A 22,430-nucleotide genomic window follows, 5' to 3' on the forward strand; every position below is an offset into this window, starting at 1 on the left:
CAGACTACCAGACCAACCCACCTTGTTTAAATCTCTAATTGTTGGAAGATTTCTCAAGGCTCTTACCCTCATGTTTTAGCCTGCCACATTTTAATGCCCCAGTGGGATTTGAACTTGGTACTCCCTTACCTCATGTGTGCTCCCTTTGAGCCCCTTCATAATTGTTCTCTTCGGCTTCTCACTTTAAAGACAGCCTTTCTTGTAGCCATTACCTCTGCTCACAGAGTGAGTGAGCTGCAAGCTCTTTTTTCAAAGCCTCACTTATCTCTGTCCATCTTGACAAAGTAGTTCTTCGTACAAGGGCCTATTACCTCCCTAAAGTGGTCACACACTTTCATGTAGGCCAAACCATCACCTTGTCTACTTTTTACACACCTCATATCCTTCTTGTGAAGAGGAGAGATTCCACCGTCTGGATCCAAAAAGAGAGTTGGCTTTCTGCTTCAATCGTACCAAAGACGTGTGGGTGGACGATAAACTCTTTGTGGGTCATGTGGGTGCGAAGAAAGGATGGGCAGTGCAGAAGAGAGCCATCACTAGATGGGTTGTTCTCTGCATCAAACCGTGCTACGCTTTGGCTATGAAGCAACCCCTTGAGGGTTTGTGCGCTCACTCAATCAGAGCAACCGCGGCAACCACGTCATTAGCATGAAGAGTTTCATTCCTGGACATCTGTCAGGCAGCAATGTGGGTGTCCCTGCACACGTTCAATAAACACTACTGCCTGGACAATCAAGTCTGCAGAGACAGCTATTTTAGCTGTTCGGTCCTGCAGGACCCTTCTTTGTATGATGTTGGTTCGCAGACCAACCTCTGGGGACAGTATTTCTTGGGTATCTATTCTAAGGTAAGGATATGCTACTAAAAGTCTCTTACCTTCTGTAACTAACTGTCCGGTAGAGACATATTCTAGTTGCAGATTCCTTACCGACCCACCCATCCTCTCCGCTCTGGGGACTGATTTCTAGGGACAGTGAATCCCTTTCAGGGCCGTAGTACGGCGCACCAGTCTCAGGCCCTCATTCTGACTTTCTCCGCCGCCCGCCACAGTCCCGCTGGCAGAATACCGCTGCGCGGTCAAAAGACCGCCGTGGTTATTCTGGGTTTCCCGCTGGGCTGGCGGGCGACCGCCAGAAGGCCACCCGCCAGCCCAGCGGGAAACACCCTTCCATGAGGATGCCGGCTCCGAATGGAGCCGGCGGAGTGGAAGGGGTGCGACGGGTGCAGTAGCACCCGTCGCTATTTTCAGTGTCTGCATGGCAGACACTGAAAATCTTGGTGGGGCCCTGTTACGGGGGCCCCTGCAGTGCCCATGCCATTGGCATGGGCACTGCAGGGGCCCCCAGGGGCCCCACGACACCCCATACTGCCATCCTGTTCCTGGCGGCCAAAACCGCCAGGAACAGGATGGCGGTATGGGGCTCGGAATCCCCATGGCGGCGCAGCAAGCTGCGCCGCCATGGAGGATTCCCCAGGGCAGCGGAGAACCGGCGGTACGCCGCCGGTTTTCCGTTTCTGGCCGCGGCTGTACCGCAGCGGTCAGAATGCCCAAGGGAGCACCGCCAGCCTGTTGGCGGTGCTCCCGCGGTCGTTGGCCCTGGCGGTTTTTACCGCTAGGGTCAGAATGACCCCCTCAGTGTTCTTCATGGCTCTGAGCTTCTGGCATGGAAAGTCGTGAAAAGAAACTGATGTCAGCGCACCAGGTGGCACCTATATACGACCACAACGTCATCACGGCAACCACGATGCTTACGACAGACGCAATGTCGACCGAAGCAGGGTACTGCTCGAAGAAAAATCTCTGACACCTGAGGGAAATTATAAGGTAAAGAATCTGCAACTTGAATGTGTGTCTACCATATTTTTTGTCACTGAAGGTAAGTAACTTGTTCATTTAGCTTGTGTATGGAACTTATGAAGGAATTCAGAGCATCTCTTCTTTTCTGCTTTTATTTGTCCCATTAAGCCAGTGGTTCCCAACCTTTTGATTTCTAAGGACCCCCACTTTAACATTAATGGAACCCAGGGACCCCCACTGAATCATAATGGAAATCCGGGGACCCCCGCCTGAGTCATTACTGGAAGCTGGGGACCTAAATTGTCAATATTTGTTCATATTTTTTAATTTTCTAGGCTCTCGCGGACCCCCTGAGAAGGCTTCGCGGACCCCCAGGGGTCCCCGGACCACAGGTTGGGAACCACTGCATTAAGCTATGCCTCTAAACCCTCTACTGCCTATTCATCAGGCTCCTCCGGTGGTGACTGATATCTCAAAAGCTAGGCATCTTGATCAACTCTCCATGCCGTTTGCAAATGCTGCCTTTTGGATGGCATTTTCAGAGCTGATGCCTGGTTCGATTAGAAAGTACTTTGTTGTTTTTGTCCTTGAAAAAAAAACTCTTGTTCCTAGTTTGCTTTGGCTTAAAATGGGAAGATTCTAATGTAATTTTATGTATGAGTCCACACCTGTCCTCAAAGGAAGTGTGTTTTTTTAGTGTGCTAAAATATATTTTCGTTCTTTACAACAATGCATGTCTTCAAGCAGAGATTTGGAAGCATTGTAATTGAATTTAAAGAGATCCAGTTCCGTTAATTAATACGTGTTTTGCATTACAGCTAAATTGTGATGAAAAAACATTTTGATTTCGAATTTTGGTTATAAGTATGTGAGGTTAAAAAAATAATATTATGAACTGAATATCTTCAGATTTTACACATCTTTTGGGGTCTTCCTTGAGTTAAGAAAACAAAATACAGTTAAAGTGAATTGACTCTTGTAGATACGTAATACAACTGTGAACTACAAAACTGTTTTGCAACTTTATTTGTTTGGGGTTGAGATACTGTTGTTTCCTTATCTCAACCAATGATCTGCGTAGAAAGAAATACAAATAGCAATTGAGGTAATTATAATTTTCTATTTTGAATTCACTACTTTTTTCTTCTTTGAATGTATACTTTAGTTAAGCTCCTTTTCCATTTTATACTCATCTGTTTTGCTTTTTTCCTCTTTGCCTTCTGCCAGGCCTCGCTGCAGGTAAAACATTTAATAACTTTCCTAATGCTGAGCATTAACCATTTGGAAATAACTTCTAAAAACTACTACCATCGTAAATATGGGTGTTTGTTTTTTTCCGTGTTTGGACCTGTAATGGCTACATATTGTACAGAAACAACTTGTGTGTGTGAAATATTAGTACTTTTGCGAGTTGTAGCAAAATAATAAAGATAATTTGTAACCTATTTGAATACTTCAGAATGCATCGGAGCACTATGGGCTCCAGGCATTCATTTAACATTTAAAAAGCCAGACATCCTGCCTCCTTCCTAAATTGATTTAAGATGCTTCCTCTTCGCTGATAGGCTTCCTTGGTGACTGTTTCTCTTCTCCTCTACCAGCCATATCAGTTTTCAGCCTTTCCTCTTATGTTTTTTTTACACAACATAATTAATTTTTTGTTTGGAGTAATTGTTATTTGAAAAGCAAGTCATAAAAGTGTATACGTCAGTTGCACTAAATAGTGTACTCAACTCACACTTGAGAGCAGAAAAATGATCTTTTGTTTCTGTGTGGGTATACTTTTTCTCCACAGGGTCTCGACATTAACTAGGCCTTTTACCCCTTTCACGTTATACTGGGTGGGACATTCTGCAGTGTGTAGGATGCCCTTTAGTGGTGCAAGTCTGCGAGGCAATGGAGCAGGACTGTGTTACTAGCATCCAGATATAGTATACAAGGGATTGAACAACAGTTCTTAAGTCACTTTCGAATCGAAACTGCTTCCCTTTCTTTATAAGAAAGCTGGTACCAGGCTTTATTTGTGTTTTTTTGCCATATGTTTCTAAAGGGTGATGTAGGTGTCCAGGGTGAATTTAAGTGATTTGGCATTCAATTAAAGTTGGGTTTAAAGCTGTCAAGGTTCATGTCATTGAGCCACGTCTGTACTGCTTCTTGTTTGTTGTTCTTGGCCAATAACAGTGATTCTCTCAAGTTAAGACCCATTTGGCTTCATAACTGAGCTACCAATTTTTTTCCAAGATCGCAACATATTTGCATCACCTGTTTAAATCTAGAGGGTGATGCTGGCTTCTAACCTGTCTATAACATCATATGGGGTAAGATACGTTGAAGCTAAATGTGGGTAAAATGACAGCAACCTGCAGTGGCTCGTGGAAATATGATAACACTTTGACACTGGAGTGATTCCTTTAGTAGTGCATGATTAGTGCTATCTGGCTGACTGAGTGCTGGGTTAATACATGGCCCACCTGACTGAAACAAAAGTTCAGTTTTGTGACGGTATAACACATTCATCAGCTCTTTAAGCATGGAATGTTATTTTTACATTTTCACCACGGGTTTAGGGGTGATAAGTGTAACGGGTAGATTGGGACACTAGGTTTTCTTCGATAATCTCATGAAAATAGGATAACACTTTGACACTGGAGTGATTCCTTTAGTAGTGCATGATTAGTGCTATCTGGCTGACTGAGTGCTGGGTTAATACATGGCCCACCTGACTGAAACAAAAGTTCAGTTTTGTGACGGTATAACACATTCACCAGCCCTTTAAGCATGGAATGTTATTTTTACATTTTCACCACGGGTTTAGGGGTGATAAGTGTAACGGGTAGATTGGGACACTAGGTTTTCTTTGATAATCTTGTTTTGAGACTGAATCTTGAAGTCTGAAGCAAGTAGCTGTGCACAATGAGTATTTGCTAATAGCACAGTGTGCATTGAATGACTTACCAACACATGAAACATAATGAGTTTATTTGACAGCTCCTGTCATTCCTGTTTCCATAGATGTAGATACGCAGGGTGCAACGTAACTATTCGGAAATTCCGGAATGTTAATGTGTGCATGAGCGACACATCTGAGTATAATTAAAACAATCTCACCATATTGACTGAGGTATTCATCTGGGATCCTGCTGATACTGACGAAAGCCAGGTGACTCACAGGGAGTAAAAAAAAAAAAAACAGCTGAAACATGTAGACCAACTGGATAGAGGAGAACAAATATGCTCCAAAAATAACCCCCCTGTAAAAAGGGCGCCACTAAAATATAAAACAAAGAAGGATATCAGCCACTGGCATTGATTACTTTTCCCCAGGATCCCACCAAAAACTGCATTTTAGTAATGTACCATGGATTCCGTCAGGCTACCAATTCTGGTACCTAGCCTAACTTGCGGGCATGTTTTGTTCTCGCTGGCTATTAGAACTGAAAGTGAAACCTGCATCAAACGTATGGGGGAGGGCACAGCTCACTCCGTATCGGCCTTCAGTGCAAAAAGAATGGAAATCTAGTTTGACTGTAAAATCCCATGATTATAGGAGTTTCTTCGATAAGGACAGTTTTCCTATTTAATTGCACCACTTCGAGCAGTCTCCCCCTTAATTGTTTTTTATCTTTAGTTCTCTTTGGGTGGATGACTCATTTTCTCTGCTATCAAAGCATGAATGTAAAATATTAGATACCAACCCAAAAACTGGTTGGTTTAATTGACCTTGTAAGCATCCTAGAAACTGTTCAAAATGTAGAATGTAAAGAGGTTTTTCATAATGATGCCTGGTCGAGTCCTACGCAGATTCTTTTTATTATTTTTCCAAAATCTCATTCTTAGATGTTTGCTAAGATTTTTTGTCCCCTGAAGGTAATTTAACTGTTTGGATAGAGGTGATTTTTCAGCAGAGTAACTGGTTAGAATCGTTGCTTGTTGATTGCATACAAGAAAGTAGAGGTATTTTATTTTGTTATTTATTTCTATGTTTGGAAAAGTGTAAAATAAAAATTGAAAATAATTAAATAATGATAAATGCTATCATGGACTATGGGCTTTACTAGGGGGCTGATTAGGAGTTTGGCGGACGATTTACACCATCCGCCGAACTTTCGACGAGGAGATTTCTGCCATAGTGGCTAACTCCCTGTTTGGCCCCATTAAGAATTTTCTGCTAGGTTTCCGCCCACTGGCCTAAATGGGAAACTGCCTATAGCATTACCTCTGCCTCTTAATCAAGCCGGAGGCAATGCAAATCAGACAGTGAACATTGCAATGGTCCTGGGCTGGGGGGGGTGGGGTTTATAATCCCTGCTAGATTTGGACCCCAACACTACTAGACCGCCAGGATCTCTGATCCTAGGGAGCTGCGGGCTCCTTAGCAGCCTGACTGCCAGGGTTGTAATGTGGCGGTCTAGTGAACGCCAGACTCATAATGAGGCCCTTCGTGTTAGGTGGATGGGGTACTGTGTCAAAAACATGACAGATATCCTGTCCGCTGTATTAGGCATAATGCACTTGTAATACCGCGGACTGGGCACCCTCCACGTTCATAATGGAGTATCCCATCTTCCAAACCCTAAACAACGTCTTATGATGTTGTTCATTACTTAATTGTATTTTCTAGGTTGTGGGCAAAGTTTTTATTTTTCGCCTCTTCAGTAGAGTTGTTTCTAAAGGTTTTTTTTATTCATGTAATCTGTTTTTGTAGTGTAATGCAGGGAGACACCTATATAATTTTGCTGTTGGAAACTGATGACAAATTCCTCCTTCCATGTTAAGGACCTGATTCATATGTTGCAGAAGGGGTACGCCGACACAAAATCGATGGAGTACCTTTTCCGCCAACATAATGGTCAGCCTGCCTGATTTAAATGACTGAACCTTTGGTGTAATTTAGAGGCTACTCCATCCTCTTGGTTACACTTCCCCAACAACTCAATGGAGTAAGGGCCGTTGGAGGTTGACCTGTACGTCTGCCTACTTAATTTAGATGGGCAAACATACAGGTCAGTTTTTCACTGCCTGTCACTGCCAGGAAAACCCTGGCGGTAAGGAGCAGTGAAAACTGCACAATGCTGCTCTCGACATGGGGCATAACTCCTATGGCAAACGGGGGCATTGTATTTCTTTATTTTCAAAAACAAAATCCCACTTTGAGTTTCTAACTTTGCCTACGGCTCTGTAATGTTTGACCGAGCCATACGACAAAGTTAAATACATTGGTGGGAACCACCTTGATGGTGGTTCCTGTCAGTGCTTCAAACGTCCATCGGACCAATGGACACTTCAGAATTCTGGTTGTCGGGACCACAGCCAGGGCAACAGAATCATTATTCCATCACCCTGGTGGAAGACTAATCGACTGCCAAAGTTTGATTGGGCCTTAAATGTTTAGCAGCTGCTTCTCTTTTATACATCTATTTTTGCTTCATCAATGCTAATTCTAGCCTTGAGAAGTTATTTTTCTTTGCATGGAAGTGGAAAAACCAGCATCATGTTCCTTCTATCTTTGTAGAAAAGGAATAGATCATCACAGGAGACATCTTGTTAATTTCAGGGTAGAAATAACGCCAGTTTGGGGAAGGACATGATGTTAACTGCTCCTACCAGTGTAGCATGATGTCAAAGCACCGCTTCCATCTCGTAACATGAATCTTCACCCTGCAGTAATAAGATCCGCTTGTCTCAAGTTGCTGAAGTCCTGCAAACAGTGCCAATTCCATTGCTCGTGGTACCGTTTTACTGCTCTGGCTAAGGAAGAAACGGACAAGGCTCCCCGGATCCCCTTTAAATTATTTCCCAGGCAGAAAAAGAAAATACACGGGAAGAAAGGCAGGATGAAACTTTTACACGGTTTTCATTATGTGTGGTATCCGGTAAGTCTGCTGGCTTTTTAGGAAATTTGTTTTATTGGTAACCTGTTAATGTCTTCTTATTGTTTAAATTTGTTTTTGTGGTTTAGCATTCCATTAAAACATATCACCTACAGGTTTACCGCTTTACATGATATGCTGTGCACCCTTGAGCCCTAGGCCTTTTGTTGCTCTTTTTGTAGTCATGGTGCAGATGGGAGCGGGTGATTTGTTTTTAGCAATATCGTTTTTTATTGATTACATCTAACCGTAGCTTGAGAAATTAACAGTAAGAAATTGGCAATTGAATTTTAATGTGTTTTACACATATTGGTATTATTCATCCTCTGTTTTTCCTACAGCTAAAAACTTAGATACGTACTTGTATTCTTTGTTTTATTAACTCTCTATTTAGTTTTTCTATTTTCTCCTAATCACGTTTGGATACACTTCATGGACTTAAATGTGGTGTTTTACTAGCTACGGCTGCCTGGCAAACCACAATAAAAACTAATAGCAAACATGAGCAGCTAATTTTCAGGTATACATTCCCTGAAAAAAAGCATTAATAGCTTTGCAGTAGGGAATATCCTGTGTGCTAAACATATTTTCTCATGTTTAAGCCTATATTTTTATTTTAAACATAGTATATACTCTGTGCTTAGCCCTAATATGCACCTGAGGCCTTTCAATAAAAAGTGAAAAAACATCCATGTACGTTCAATGATGGGCAAATGGAAAGATATAACCTTCTCTCCCCACCACCCACGCATTCCCCATTGCAGTACCCAGGAAGAGAAGACAGGAAGGATAGCAAGATCGTTAATGCCTATCTAAGAAAACACATTTGTATAAAGTACAGCAAATAAAAAAATACAAATAAAACCAAATTGAATACTCAGAATATTTACACAAATATATATTTTGTGTACAATGTTGCTAATCCATGCAAGTTAAAGACATGCAGTGGTTTTCTTGTTTTTTTTATCATGAAGACAGTGAAAAATCTTCTTTGTAGGAGACGGGAAAGTTAAGCAAGGTACACGGAGAGAGAACTTTAAACACTGTCACCATTGTTTATATAGCCGCCTTAGTCATTAATGGGCTGTGTGGATGACCCTCTCTAGCTCTGAGGCAGATAGTGGATTCACGAAAAGGGTGTAGTTAAATGCTCAGCATATGTTCCCTGGTGTTGGCATCTGTTACCATTGTTAATATAGGCCTTTAAGTGACTTCTTGGCTGTATGAGGAGTCTTTCTCTAACTCTATGGCATAGAGAGCAGGCAACAATGGTGTAAGGTGAAATGCATGGTTTATGTTTCCTGTCCTACAGGGATCCCTGAAAAGAAGATCATAACGCAGTGTTAATAGGGCTGTGATATTGTGTTTATCTTCTAGTGCTGCACATCTTAAGGTAGGCAGTCGATAGATCTAAAACCAGTTTTGCTATTATTGTATTTTGTCTGGTTAGTTATTTTGTTAAATCTCTTACCTTGGCAAACAGGTTTATATCAGTAGTTAATTGTGTTTACTTTGTACACGACAAGGCCACTACTGTAGCATTCATGAAACTTCGGTCTATTCTGGAGACATGAAGGTTTGCAAACTGAATATCTTGCCACACGTGCTGCAAACACTCAATACTAATCCAATTTAAATAGTAGGATTTTAACAACTAGTTGCTACTGTGTATCATACCCATGTTGTTGAATTGCATAATAGCAGGCCTTCTATTCAAGTATGAATTTTAATTGTGATTTTAAATCAGATACCTCAGCTATTCTAAACTGCTGAAATTGTTTGACTCATAGCCAGCTGGAATCTTCTCAGTAGTTTCACAGACAGAAAGAGAGACACAAGTCATAGTTACTGCCCAGTTTTGATGACTTTTTGTGAAGATCATTGATTTCTAAAAGAAAGTATATCACTCAGTCGATGATTAGATTGAAGATGATCACTGACATCATGCATCCGTGTCTCACACTGGTCTAGACTTCAAAGCTATACTCTCTTATTTGCCACCTTGCAGGTGAAATTATAGAAGCTCGTGATGGGAAGAATTATCTGCTGTAGTATGCCATAGGCTCTCTCTATATGTCAAAGGCTGTCAGGGTGGATACTGTCAAAAGACTTTCTCATAATCAATGAAGTTGATGTATAGTTGTCTCTGCCACTCGGTGCTCTGCTCTTTGATGTGTAGAGTGAGGATCGGATCAACACACCATCAGTCCTTGCCTGTTCTCAACTGCTAGTTCATGGCACTAGATATGTGCTCTGTAATTTAATTTCAATTCGATTTTCCGCTGGATTGGCAGAAAGATTATTCTACACCAGTTGTTACAGTTATTTAAGGCTCCTAAGATGTCTTGGTTCTAGTTGTCTTGTACTTTCCTTCCTCCCAAATCAGTGTAAACAGTGGTTGGAGGATCTTGGCTGATGTTTCAGGTTCTCCCTTAACCAATTCTGCATTGTTTTTTTGGGCCTAAAGCTTTTCCGTCCTTGAGAGATCGTATGGCAGTTGATATTACTTACAAAATATGACACAGTGATGTATTTTGCATTGAATCTTTCAGACAAATGCACAAGCATGTGGTGAGTTTTTTTTTATTTTTATTGTATGCCTAAATATGTATGTGGGCTTTCCTTTTTTCCCATTTGTTTTTCTCTGCAAAGGTTTGAAAATGTTCTATCACTTGTACTTTTCGCTTATATTTGTTATAGGTAGATGATGATTGATTTTAAAGCAATCTTAAGGTTAAAGCTTATTAGGAAGTATATTCCTCTACTCTAGCTGTTTATTGCATCTCTATATGTACTACTGTATTTACTATTGTAAAAAAAAAAAAAATATGAAAAAAAATCCAAAGTCTTTCAAAACGTACACATTTCAGGTGAAGTAAAGCATGAGGGCACTGGTGTTGGAAAGTGATGCTGTTCATGTACATGTACATCTGAAGATCTCTCTAGTTATTAACTATTGTTAACCTTTTAGATCATACCATGGCATAATTTACTAATATTCATTTTTGCCCCCACGTTTTTGAAAACAGTCACTTTTTAATCTACCTCATTATCAAAAAGTAATACAATTAAACTCATTATTTTACTAATTTTCTACTGCCTGCTTAGTGGAATGTGCTTTAAATTTAACAGTTTCTGTTCTAGTAACATGGGATTTGGGCGTAGCTCACCTTTGTCTTGAATATAGAATGTTAGCGCTCTCTTTGTTTATTAGAAATCTGTAACCACGCTCACAGTAGAACACTATAGAATCAGCTGACATACTTCTGCTGCTGTTTGACGAAATTATTCACTCAACATTGTTATGAGACGGATGAGAAAGGTATTCCTGAGATTACAGCAAATGATCCACCTTTTAGTTTTGCGGCCTGCTGAAGATAATTCCCATGGAAAATCATTATAAGAAACTGTTTTCTGTCAAAGATGGTCCATCAAATCCCAACAGGGATCAACATTTTACAGATGATTAAATCACTTTAAAGATGACTCGAAATCCGGAAATAAGTCTGGCACCAAAAAAAATTGTTTTACCTGCCTAAAAGTTTTTATTGCCTGTTTAGTATGCTCTAGGGGCAGTCAAAGTAACACCTAATCACCAAAAACAACTGATATGCTTAATTCATCGTTCCACCGACATAGTAAAATGCTAAAATATATAATCTAATAAATACATTGGCACAACACACCACAAATGTCAAGAGATTTAACTACAGTAGCAATATCTGAAAGTGAGGGCACGCCTATATAGTTTGCCCCCAGCCCTCTGACTCCACTGTGGTGAATAACTACCCAGGAGGGCCCACCCACCTGGATACTATTGCTTAAGTGTATCACAAAAGAGAATGAAGGCATAAATGAATCATTAATGAATGCCTCCCATTGGGTATGACTGACCGCCCCATGTGGCCCTTTGCTTGATTTGTTGGGTCATGGTATGTCACATTTTAAGGAGGCATTGCATTTCAACGCAGTAGACCAAAATGATCATTTTCCAAACTGGCAAGTGTTTTTTATTTCTATGAACCACACAATTATTGTAACAAGTTATCATTATAAAAAGCACAGTTGTCGTTATCAAATGATGAATATAACCTATGGTAATTCAGCATGTGAAGAAGAGTTCATTCCAATATAAGTATTTCAATTATTTGTACCCAGAGAGTTAGGCTTCTATCTTGTTAGTTCTGTAAGTGCTTTGAATAAATGCAACACCTGACAAATGTGATGCTTCTCATTTGTCTGTACAATCCTTTCAAATATTTTAGTGGCCACAGACAAACGGTCTCTCTGAATTTGCAAAAACGAATTATGTAATGGATTTCTCTTTATTTCTCTGTCCAGTATTCAACTTTTGTATGAAATATATATTTACGTGACTGTTAAAATTCCTTGGTTGCAACCCGTATCCTTCTCAGTAATGTTTAGCTCCTTGATATCTCTTCAACCCTTTATAATATCTGTTCCATGAGCTGCCATCCTAAATGTTTAGAGGGGACTTGAGCTCATGCAAGGCCAGAGGCCTTCAGGAGGTCCTGGTAGAAAATGCCACTTTTCTTCTTCGGCACAATGTCATGTCCCAGGACATATCGCTCTATTCATTCCCATTATCTGCCCACGTTCCCTTTAGTCACTCACATAATAAATCATGTTTTATATCTTCTACTTCATTCCTTTTTTCTAGACTTCTCCTGCCCTGCTTACTCACTTACCAGGCAATCGAGCAAAGTCATATTGCTTGCTCGCTAATTATGAAGGTGGCTGAACTCCCTTTTCTGCTAGCCTGACCAATCGAAGTTTCCTCCAATGCAATGGTATCTCTCGTAGATGTTTTACTCTCATGTATTTGTGACTGTAATATTTTTTATTAACAGTCAGACCTCTTCAAAATGTGACATAGTGTGTATATTTTAAAATATTTTGTGTTAAAAGTGACATTTTTTATGCTAGGATTTCACCAACGATGATCCCAGGCTTGAATACAATGTTGATGCGGCTAATGGCATTGTAATGGAAGGATATCTCTTTAAGAGGGCCAGTAATGCCTTTAAAACTTGGAACAGGTAATTAATTTAAGACTTTCTATGATGTAAGCTGGAAGATTCAAAGCACATACTTTAATAACACAAGATTTAATAGCGGTAAATTACAGTTCTACTATAATTAGATATAATTGTAATACAGCCATTCTGATTGCTTGAATATCTTGTGCACTCATCAGTTAATCAACAGTATAACCAGAAATTTTCTGCAAATGTGATTTTTTTTTTTTTCGTGGAGTATTTTCAGATGTCACTTGGGCCTCCCTTGTGGAAGAAGTCCATGTTTATAGAATCAAAATGGGTCAAATGCTTACACCTTGCTTTAAACGCTTGCATACACCCCTCAGTGAACACACCTATTGCCATCTTGTCATTTCCTCTCTATTCGCATTTTCACTCCTTTATCTCCCCATTTTATTTGTCTCACCCACTTTTCCTTCCCTTCCTCTATCCAACTGCCCCATTTTAAACACTGCTCTTCACTCACAGGCATCGGCTTTCAACTATCCATGCTCCCGTTCTTGATGACCAAGACTTCTGCATCGCCTAGCCTATGCCCAGTGGTGTAATGCAAAATGTTAAGGCGCACCTGCATAATGCAATAAGGAGCCGCACGAGTCTCCCATATTTCACAGATATTTATTGATCTTGGGTGAAATAGGGCCCTAATTGAAGGGTTGGGAGTCCCGTGGGTTGGGGGACCCCCCTGCGCTGAAGGTACCTGCGTTACTCACTATACTGTTTCATACCAGAACGCTCTGTAGGTTATAGAGACACACAGGGAATATACTTCAAAAGGCAAAAACATCAAGCACTCACCTGTGAATTTTGCTGTCTTCCATAGCAGTCAGTGGCAGAGAAGCTTGCAGATGGATGGATGCTAACACAGTATGAATGCACACAAGGTCCTTTCTACATAATAGGTGTGGCTACTTTGCTTGAAAATCCATTTTAGTAAAGATTTTACACAGTGGAGTGTCAAGGTGAAACAAAGGCGGTGCATATAAGTTGAGCTTCACTCAAAGTTATAATGCACATTGTAACTTTATAGTTATGCGAATAAGAACAAATAAGAAAATGTGCAAGTTTCAGACGTCACCAAATACAGAGGAAAGGGCTAAATGGAATGACCAATAACAACGTAAATTCTCAAACACATTTTGTCTGGCAGTTCTCAAGCGGCAAGTCCCCCATTCAGTGACACCTAGCAGTGTTGCTAGGGTGCAACTGCTTCTATACTCAACTTTCATATTTGATGATTTGACACAAATGCCTCAAAGTGGACAGATAACTGCGAAAGTTTGTCCCTGTAAGTGATAATGCCACTTCTTAGGTCTCTGCATTAAACACTGATCAGTTTAGTCCTCATTTGGTATCTTTTTTCTTTGCATACTTTTGTGTCACATGGCACCCGTTTTTGTCTTACGTTGCTCAGATATAATAGACCACATTTTCCTTCTGTCATTTTAGCACCATCCACACTGATGACAACTTTATTTTTTTTTAAATTAGGTCCACTTTAGGAGGGAGCATCTCTGGCAAATTATTGTTCTATTCTTTCACTGCCTTCTTTTCAGACATGCAGATTTCCTCCTTTGAGTCTTCGTTAAGATATTGTGAATTGTCTATGGAGTGACAATGGACAAGGTATCATTTGAGGGTCTTTCAGATGTGATTATGTGTTCCAAAGACACTGCTATTTGCCTGTGAGCAACACCAACAGAACATAAAGTGGTGCATTAAGCCAAAAAGATATTTCATGGGGGAACTTACATACTCAGAGGCTTTGAGGTTGAGGGTATGTTACATGAGACAAGTAGGACTCGGCCCACTGGGCACAACCACCAGCTCACCTCGAAGTCACTGATAATGCAATGCTAAACTCCTCTGACATTGTCTAAGGGCCCCATGCTGGAGCCAAATGTCAAGGATGAGAAGAATATGATCAAGCCAGTGCCAGTTGCAAAGGTGATTGAAGACAATGAACCAGACCTCTTCTTTGCTCCAAGAATTAATGTATGTCACAGGTGTTAGCCATTTAGCATTTACATATACTATGTAATCATGTATCTATATATTTATTACTTCAGTCTTACTGTACAAGAGAAAAAAAGAGGGAAAAATTAACTCTCTCCAATGCATTACTTAGTCTTGTCCTCACCTTGTACCTATATCAATCTATTCTCTATCTCCACTCCCTGACTCATTCAAACCCCATTCTCCTACTATGATCTCCCCTCCTCTGCCCTTCCTGGCTCACCCTAAACCTCAGTTTACTACTGTTATCTCCCAAACAATCCTACTAAATACTCCCTCATGTATCTCTCCTTTGACTCATCCTTAACCATTTTACTACTACGATTTCCCTGATCTATTTCTATGGATTATTCCCTCCTACCCTCCATCTCCTCTTTAGTCATCTCAAACCTTATCTTGCTTCTGTGATCTCCCAATTAACACTTTCAGGATTCTTCCCTCTTTCATCCCTCCATTATTCTATTCAATCCAACTAACCGGTTCACAAGCCCTCCGCCCAAATTAACTCATACCTCCCTACATTAACTCTAATAGTATACTCCTATTTCCTTCTACTAATCCACCACTAATCCTTTTAGGTTCAGGAGTAGCGTGCTACTCGCTCAAAAGTGATCCAAAGCCTCGTCAGGGGTAGTAAGCAATATATAAATCCAATTACTTATTGTGTGCGAAGTGAAATAATTCAAACCATAGTAAATGTTATTTTTAAAGGAGGCTAAAACCGCTTGCAATAATCCAACTGTTTGAAACACTACACACACTTGAATATTCTAATAGTTTGGAAAAAAAACAGACTCAAGTTTTTCTCTCTCTCTCTCATATATATATATATATATATATATATATATATATATATATATATATATATATATATATATATATATATATATATATATCGTAACAACCTAATTGGAAGAATCACAGTCTACTGCCTCAAAGATTCCATTTTAGGGTTCACAGAAGAAAGACTGGTTCCAATCTCGAAAGGCCTGTGTATTGACTTTATCTCACTGCACATATTTAACTATTTATATTCAGGATTTTGTTAATGGGTTTTCTTTCTTAATTTCAAAAACACCATGCAAAACACAAATATGTAATTCTGTTGAGTATCATAGTTTTTTTTTATTTGTTTTTTTACTACTGCTGTGGGATGGTTATCCTACCTTAGGATGTGCAATGTTTGTGGACTTGCCACTTCACATTTCATTTTTTTCAAACTCTACAAAGTTTTTCTTAAACTCCTTGTATTAGTGACCCTTCGAGGTATTTTAGAGCTCTGAGAAGGTGTGTCTTGGGTCTGCTTTCCTGTTGCTTTCTGCCGATCTGTGATTCTTGAATTAACCGCTAACTGGTTCGAACTTCAGATGGCCTGAACTTGCTTGGTAAATCTGCTGAGTAGTGGCTCAGCAGACCTATCCCTTATAGCGTGCAAAAGACTCCTTGCAAACCAAACACCTTCATTTCCACCCTCCCTCCCAAGGATGTATCCTATCACTTCTTCTATTTAAACTCTTCATGGAACCCCATGGCCCTATGCTTCTTATGGGAGCTTCATTTCATCACTATGCCAACAGTACCCACATATACCTCGAAGTTTCAAACCCTTCCGATCTATACCCTCAAAATGTACTTGGAAAACCAAATGGAATAACACTTTCCCCTTTAAACGTAACCGCTTTAAAACTAAATTACTCTTGTTACTCTCGCAGATCACTCCTATCCCCCTCACGTTCATCCCTGGCATCAGAATCCTACTGACCTGTACTTCACACCACCTCTAGTACTCTTTGCTATTTTTTTAGGACTCATCCTCAATTATTAGCATTTGAGTCGCAAACATATACTCATTCTAACAAAAACTGCATCTTTCCCACTTCACCAACTTAAGAGATTTTCACCGTCCATCACACCCGAAAAATCTCAGGACCACTGCTTAAGTCCTCATAGTATCTCATTTACGGTTGTAGTGTCCTACATGTGTACCTCCCAGGGCTAACCTTGCCCCTTTCACGGCCATCCTACACGTGGCTGCTAGACTTGTTAAAAGTGCAGAAAAATCAGATTACGTCATACCCATTCTGAAAGACCTCCACCGCCCTTAGATGCCATTAATCACTTGAAAATTGCTTGCATCACCCAAAGAGTAATACACCAAGTTCTGCCCACTTATATGGATAACAAACTTCTGGCCTCTGAAGGGAAGAAAAGTACCAGGAGCCAATTTCTCATGCTACTGGAAATACCAAAAGTAAAAAAAAAAAATCAAAGACCCGTGGACCAGTCGTTCTCATAATGGGCCTTAGATTCACGAACAACCATCCTAAAGACTGAAGACTAATAAGAGCTTTCGCCACTTCAGAAGTAACTGAAAACTCACCTAGTCGGACCTTATCCATAAATTATTTCTTCTGGACACTCTCTGCTCCTCTCTAATCCTATGCTGACCATGATTCTTCCCTGATTACCTACTTCCCTTGTTTATTGTACTGTTAAATATATGTCTGTAAAGCTCTCTGCTGCGCACATGGCTGTGTTCATGTTATATAAATTCTATAAATAAATCAGTAGGTAAATTTCTAGTCACAAGTTGCATCTCACGGGCAGAACATTGAGTGGCACTGGCTGAAAATGTTTCCCTGCAGTGGTCTGGGAAAGCTGAACTCTTCCTTCACAAATCTGAAGTTTGCTGACTTAGCCCGACATCAAGGGCAGACGATTTTGCTCCGCTAACCCCTAATCACGTCCAACAAGAAGCTCCACCTTTTGTCTTCTCCCCTCACTCAGGAATGGTAATAGCATGTTACACTTATCACATTTGCACATGTACATACACACAAGTAGATTTAAAAATGTATACATTATACTGACTGTATCAGTACTTATTGTATTATTGCTTGTGTACACACTTATGCGCATCCATGTGTTCATAGCTTTTTCTTCCATGAATAATCAGTATTTGCAAATGTTACAAAATGTTTCACCCATTTCTGGCGCACCAAAAATATGAATTTGTATGCAATGTTTATTTTTGAGTGGATCAAGTGTATGCAAGTACTCTGGCTTTGGCCTTTATTTCTTGCTGGGTTTTCATTTCACCCTACTTTGCTTATTTTTCCTGTTTTGCATTTTCCTTCCTTTTCCTCCTTTCCAGAATGTTTTAATCCTACCCCATTTTTTCACATGACAGGAAAAATCCAGATCGCATCAGGTACCAATCAGCTTCTCTCTTGCATTTAACTGATCTTCTTTGGCATGAGAAATTTCATTATTAACTACACCTAAAAATAAGATTTACTTGCAGTGCATGAGAAGTGTCTCAGCCAATTGTAACCGGGGCATGCAGGTAATAGTGTCCCAGGTTTCATTATAGTTTAATGTTCTTTGATACCCTCAGTTGTGGAGATAGATTGGTAGTTATTAATAGGAATAAGTTAAGCAGCATTTGAAATGAACCCCCAGCTTGTGATGCTTCACGGTGAAACTTGTCAGATAGTGTTAGCCCTCTATCATAATAGATAACTGATTTAGAGATATATCGACCGGTACTCCACAAACATGACGGATATTCTGTCCAACATATTACAAAGCTATCATTTCTTAATGCACTTGCAATAATGTGGACGGGGTATCGGTTACGTTTGTGATGCAATACCTGTCTGCCAAACTATAAATAGTCATATCTCTGTCTAGTCGCCCAAACCTATGACATATTGTGTTCCTTTACGTCTTGAAACCAGAGTACATTTTTCCCCACAAATGAAATTGTTCACGAAATTTAAGGCCGATAGTGCCTGTGGACCTGATTTTGGTCCGGTTTCACATGTACATTCCTACAATCTTCTATGCTTGGTACATTTCCCTCAATGCAAAACGTGCTTTGATCTAGCTCTTAGATTTTCTCAAAGTCTTACTTGAAAATCTGGTAGCTTTTTTGGTGTTTCATGCCCAGCATCTTACTTGTGCACTTACCTCAACTTCCTCACATGTTACAGGTCAGTGGCTTCCAGGAATCTAGAGGTGGTATTTACTAGTTCTTCTGTGGTGTCTTGCTTAGGATGCACTTTTGAGTGCTTGGACCACTAGCATCCTTTCCCCCCTCATGCCCATGACCACATTCTCTTTCACTGTAGACTTCGAAGAATTGTCTTAATCAGTGGTTGTACAAGTTTGTTTTCTGAAATGCTAAGGAGTCCCATCACTTTAGTTGTGGGGAAGCAGCACAGAAAAAACGATTTTTTTTCTTACCTTTCTCAACTTTCAGAACACATTTCATATTTCATATATCTGGGTCAGTTACTAACACACTTTTATCAGTTTCAGCATCCGGGAAAGCCACATAATGCTTTAGCTGGACCAGTTGAGTTTCCAGTTCGTGGCAGTAGATATCCCACACTGATAGGGCTAACTCTACAGCCACCATAATCCAGTTTCCTTTGTTCGGCAACTTATTAGACACTTCAGGAGCCAAGAAATGTTTTAAGAGAAATCCAAAACTCTGTCTCTGTAGGTGCATTTGGCTCTTCTGGTCTTTCAGTGTTCTGGGGCTCTCCAGAGAATGCCTTGATGGAAGCCTGTTTATTAATTTGCACCCTCTAATGGCATGTGGTTGATTGATGTGCTTCTTTAGAGATCAGAAGTTGTATCGTGTTTGTTTTATTTTAGTTTATTTGTGATCACTAGGTTCTCTACATTCTTTGGTCTGTATGGAGAAACAACCCTCACTGCTCTAGTATTCAGTAAAATACTCAACGTATTTAGATAATGGTCAGACTTTTTTATAGCAACCCCCAAGAGTTAAGTGTTTGCCTCGTGTAAGCTTTTGGCCTGAACAAAGAAAGTTTTGCCTCCAGTCCATAATTTACGCATCCTAGATATAATAAAACAGTGAAATGTGCAGATCTGACCATCCTTTTTGGTTTGTATTACAAAATGCTTGACAAAAAGAATATTGGGCCTTGCTGCCACGCAAAGTATCTTAAACATAAGCCTCTTAATGGCTGTGTTTGATAACAGATGTCAAACGTCCCTCTGCACTGTCTGTGCCACAGAATTGATATGAGCTCTTTATATTAGAAAATTGTTCAGAAACCTGCTGTCCTCTTCCTAGGATTGTCCTTGCCTTTCTTTTCAGTTGCTCCAGGAAAGTTCCTCAATACAGGTGGAGGAGAAATAAGGGTTGCAAGTTTCACTTTGCCAGTATTAGTGCCTGGTGGAACACCAATTTGTTTCTTTAAAGAATACATTTGATGAACATTATTGTAGCAGCTTATTTACTGATTTTTGTTGGTTTAATCACTATCTGCTAAGGCCTTTCCTACAAGTCTTCTTATGGCCAGTATTGTCTTGAAGACTTGACCCTTTGCTTTTGATGAAGGTATTCTGGGAGTTTTAGGTATATCAAGTGATCAGCCTTATATTTCTTCCAAAACTTGTATTTTAGTGCAGAGAGCCAGTCACAGGCTAGATGTCAGAAGACATCTCAACCTATTTAATGACATCAATGAATAAGCAATTCATGCAGGCTTTTAACCATGTACAATGTTGTATCCCTTGGTAAACCGCCATCTTTTGTTTCATTGTTTGCTGGATTTATTGTATTCTCCCTCTAGAAAGCATTAATTGATATAATTAAGAGGAGGGCGCAAAAGCAGCTTGTAACTTTTGATATTTGTAAAGGGCCAGTTCTGTACACTACACTCTGCCCCTTCCTCCATGCGTCCCATTCACTAATCTCTACGTTTAATTATGTATTAACAGAGATAAATGTTTCTCCTATGTAAAAAGAAAAAAAAGAAAAACCAAGGGGCACACAAGGGCATGATCGGTGCATAAACTTGGTAGCACATATGCACATATACATCATATTCTTCACTATTTTGACACTGGATAGAAAGTACCTTGGCCTGAGACATAACAATTACCTGACAGGTGGGGAATGCAGGTTTTGTCCTAAAGGGCAAGACACACCAGAGTGAGAAACCTTTTCTGTTGCCCCTTTATCTTTCGCCCAGTCCATGAAGCCATTCAGACATGAACTTCACATCAGTGATTGTTCTTATCAAGGGGATCAGAAATAGTACATGCATTTTGGTACAAGCTTCACTCTAACCACATTTTCAGTCAAAGGAGACAAACTTGGGTGATGATGAAGACTGAGAGTAGCAAAAACGACATCTTGACTTAAACTAATTCTGTTTCTGAATTTTGTCATGTAAAGCACATTTAAACATTATTATCACATGTGTATGCTTTAATTTGAGCTTTGGTAGGAAAGCTGACCGAATTAAGCAGTTCATGAAAGTGGAAAAATATATGATGTTTCACAGACTCATGCGTGTGAACCCCTGTTCTCCTACCCATGCCTGAAGCAGTCGCCAATAAGTCCTTAACTATATCCGACGTTACCAAATGAAACGTTCAGGATACTTTTGAGACATTTTTGTTTTCCCTTGGTAGATGTTCTGTGGCCAAAATGTAGTGGGAGCCTGAGCTCAGCCATAGGATTGTTCCCCTGTACGGCAAGCTGGATTGCTAAAAGGATCAAATGACTTTACCTGTGCTCTTCGAATAGCACATGGGCTTTTTCTTTAGATGTTCTTTTGATTAGTCAGTGGAAATATATTCTTCATCTTTTTGCTCTTCTATATTGGGCTGTGCCTTCAAACAGCTCTGGCTGTTTACTTTCAAGAAACATATTACACACAATGATAATACTTTGAGTGGTCTTTTGTTTGGGTCATTCCACTACTCGCCATTGGTTGGCTTTCTTTTTGAACCTCATTTGCTCATATTCAGTGACTTTCCTTCCTATTCTTCCATCCGACCTGCCCGTGGGGCATGGCTTCTTTTCCATCCTTTTGATTTAATAACTTGTAATCTTCTACTGCTTACATTGAGGGACTACCATTTTTTTGCTTTTAGCACTCCTTTGGAGTGCGTGCATTTTCTTAGTCTGTCTTGCTCACATGTGCTGCGTCCTCCTTCATTCCCCAGCCCATATATATTGTTTCTTGCTATATACCCCACACTGAGCAATTTTTTTTGTAAAAAAACGTGTTTTAAACATTTTAGGAGAGCTAGCTGTAAATGTGTTGCTCCAAGATAGGAGTCTGACATCTTAGAAATGTAAATTTTTAAAAAAAGTGTGAGTGGCTGCTGCTCCTTGACATGTTAGTGTGCACGCATCATGCTGTGTTAAAACCTCATCACATGGGCAGCAAAATATAAAATGCTCACTATGATGTAGGCTTGCATTTCTATTGTTTCACATGCAAGCACATGATTTGCATATGTCATCAAGTGTTTGTAGTCTTTTTAGGTTGAGCATAGCAGCGCGCAAGCGCTGCTTTTCTGACGTTTTGTTATCTTTCTGGGGGCTTTTAACCATGCCGACCTCACACGCATCACAATCACTCATTCATGGGCTTGCCCTTCAAAAATACTTTGTTATCATTAGTAAATGCCTTACGTTTGTCCCTCCTTGGGGCAGTTTGGTTACCACCTTGGGCATCGACCCTTTTACATGGCTAATTGCACTTTTGCCGATACGTTTGACTGCGAGTAAAACTAATTTTTCCTTTTGTGTCTCTTTCACGCTCATACCGTGGCACTTTGAATCTGTTCGCATATGTGAATCTGTTTTACTTTTTATTTTCAATTTATGTGGTGGGAAAAGTCCGGTTA

The 22,430-nt window shown here is 40.0% G+C and overlaps 1 protein-coding gene across 2 annotated transcripts in view; it reads left to right on the forward strand.

The window, feature by feature from the left end:
* Positions 1–22,430, forward strand: part of ACAP2 (ArfGAP with coiled-coil, ankyrin repeat and PH domains 2) — a 333,281-nt gene that overhangs the window by 198,923 nt on the left and 111,928 nt on the right. For both annotated transcript variants that reach the window (XM_069213160.1, XM_069213161.1), the window contains exon 10: positions 12,616–12,728. In XM_069213160.1, the coding sequence (XP_069069261.1) occupies positions 12,616–12,728 (113 nt within the window). The remainder of the gene's footprint in view (positions 1–12,615; positions 12,729–22,430) is intronic.

Source organism: Pleurodeles waltl, chromosome 11 (genome assembly GCF_031143425.1).
Source record: "Pleurodeles waltl isolate 20211129_DDA chromosome 11, aPleWal1.hap1.20221129, whole genome shotgun sequence".
In the NCBI taxonomy this organism is placed as follows: Eukaryota; Metazoa; Chordata; class Amphibia; order Caudata; family Salamandridae; genus Pleurodeles; species Pleurodeles waltl.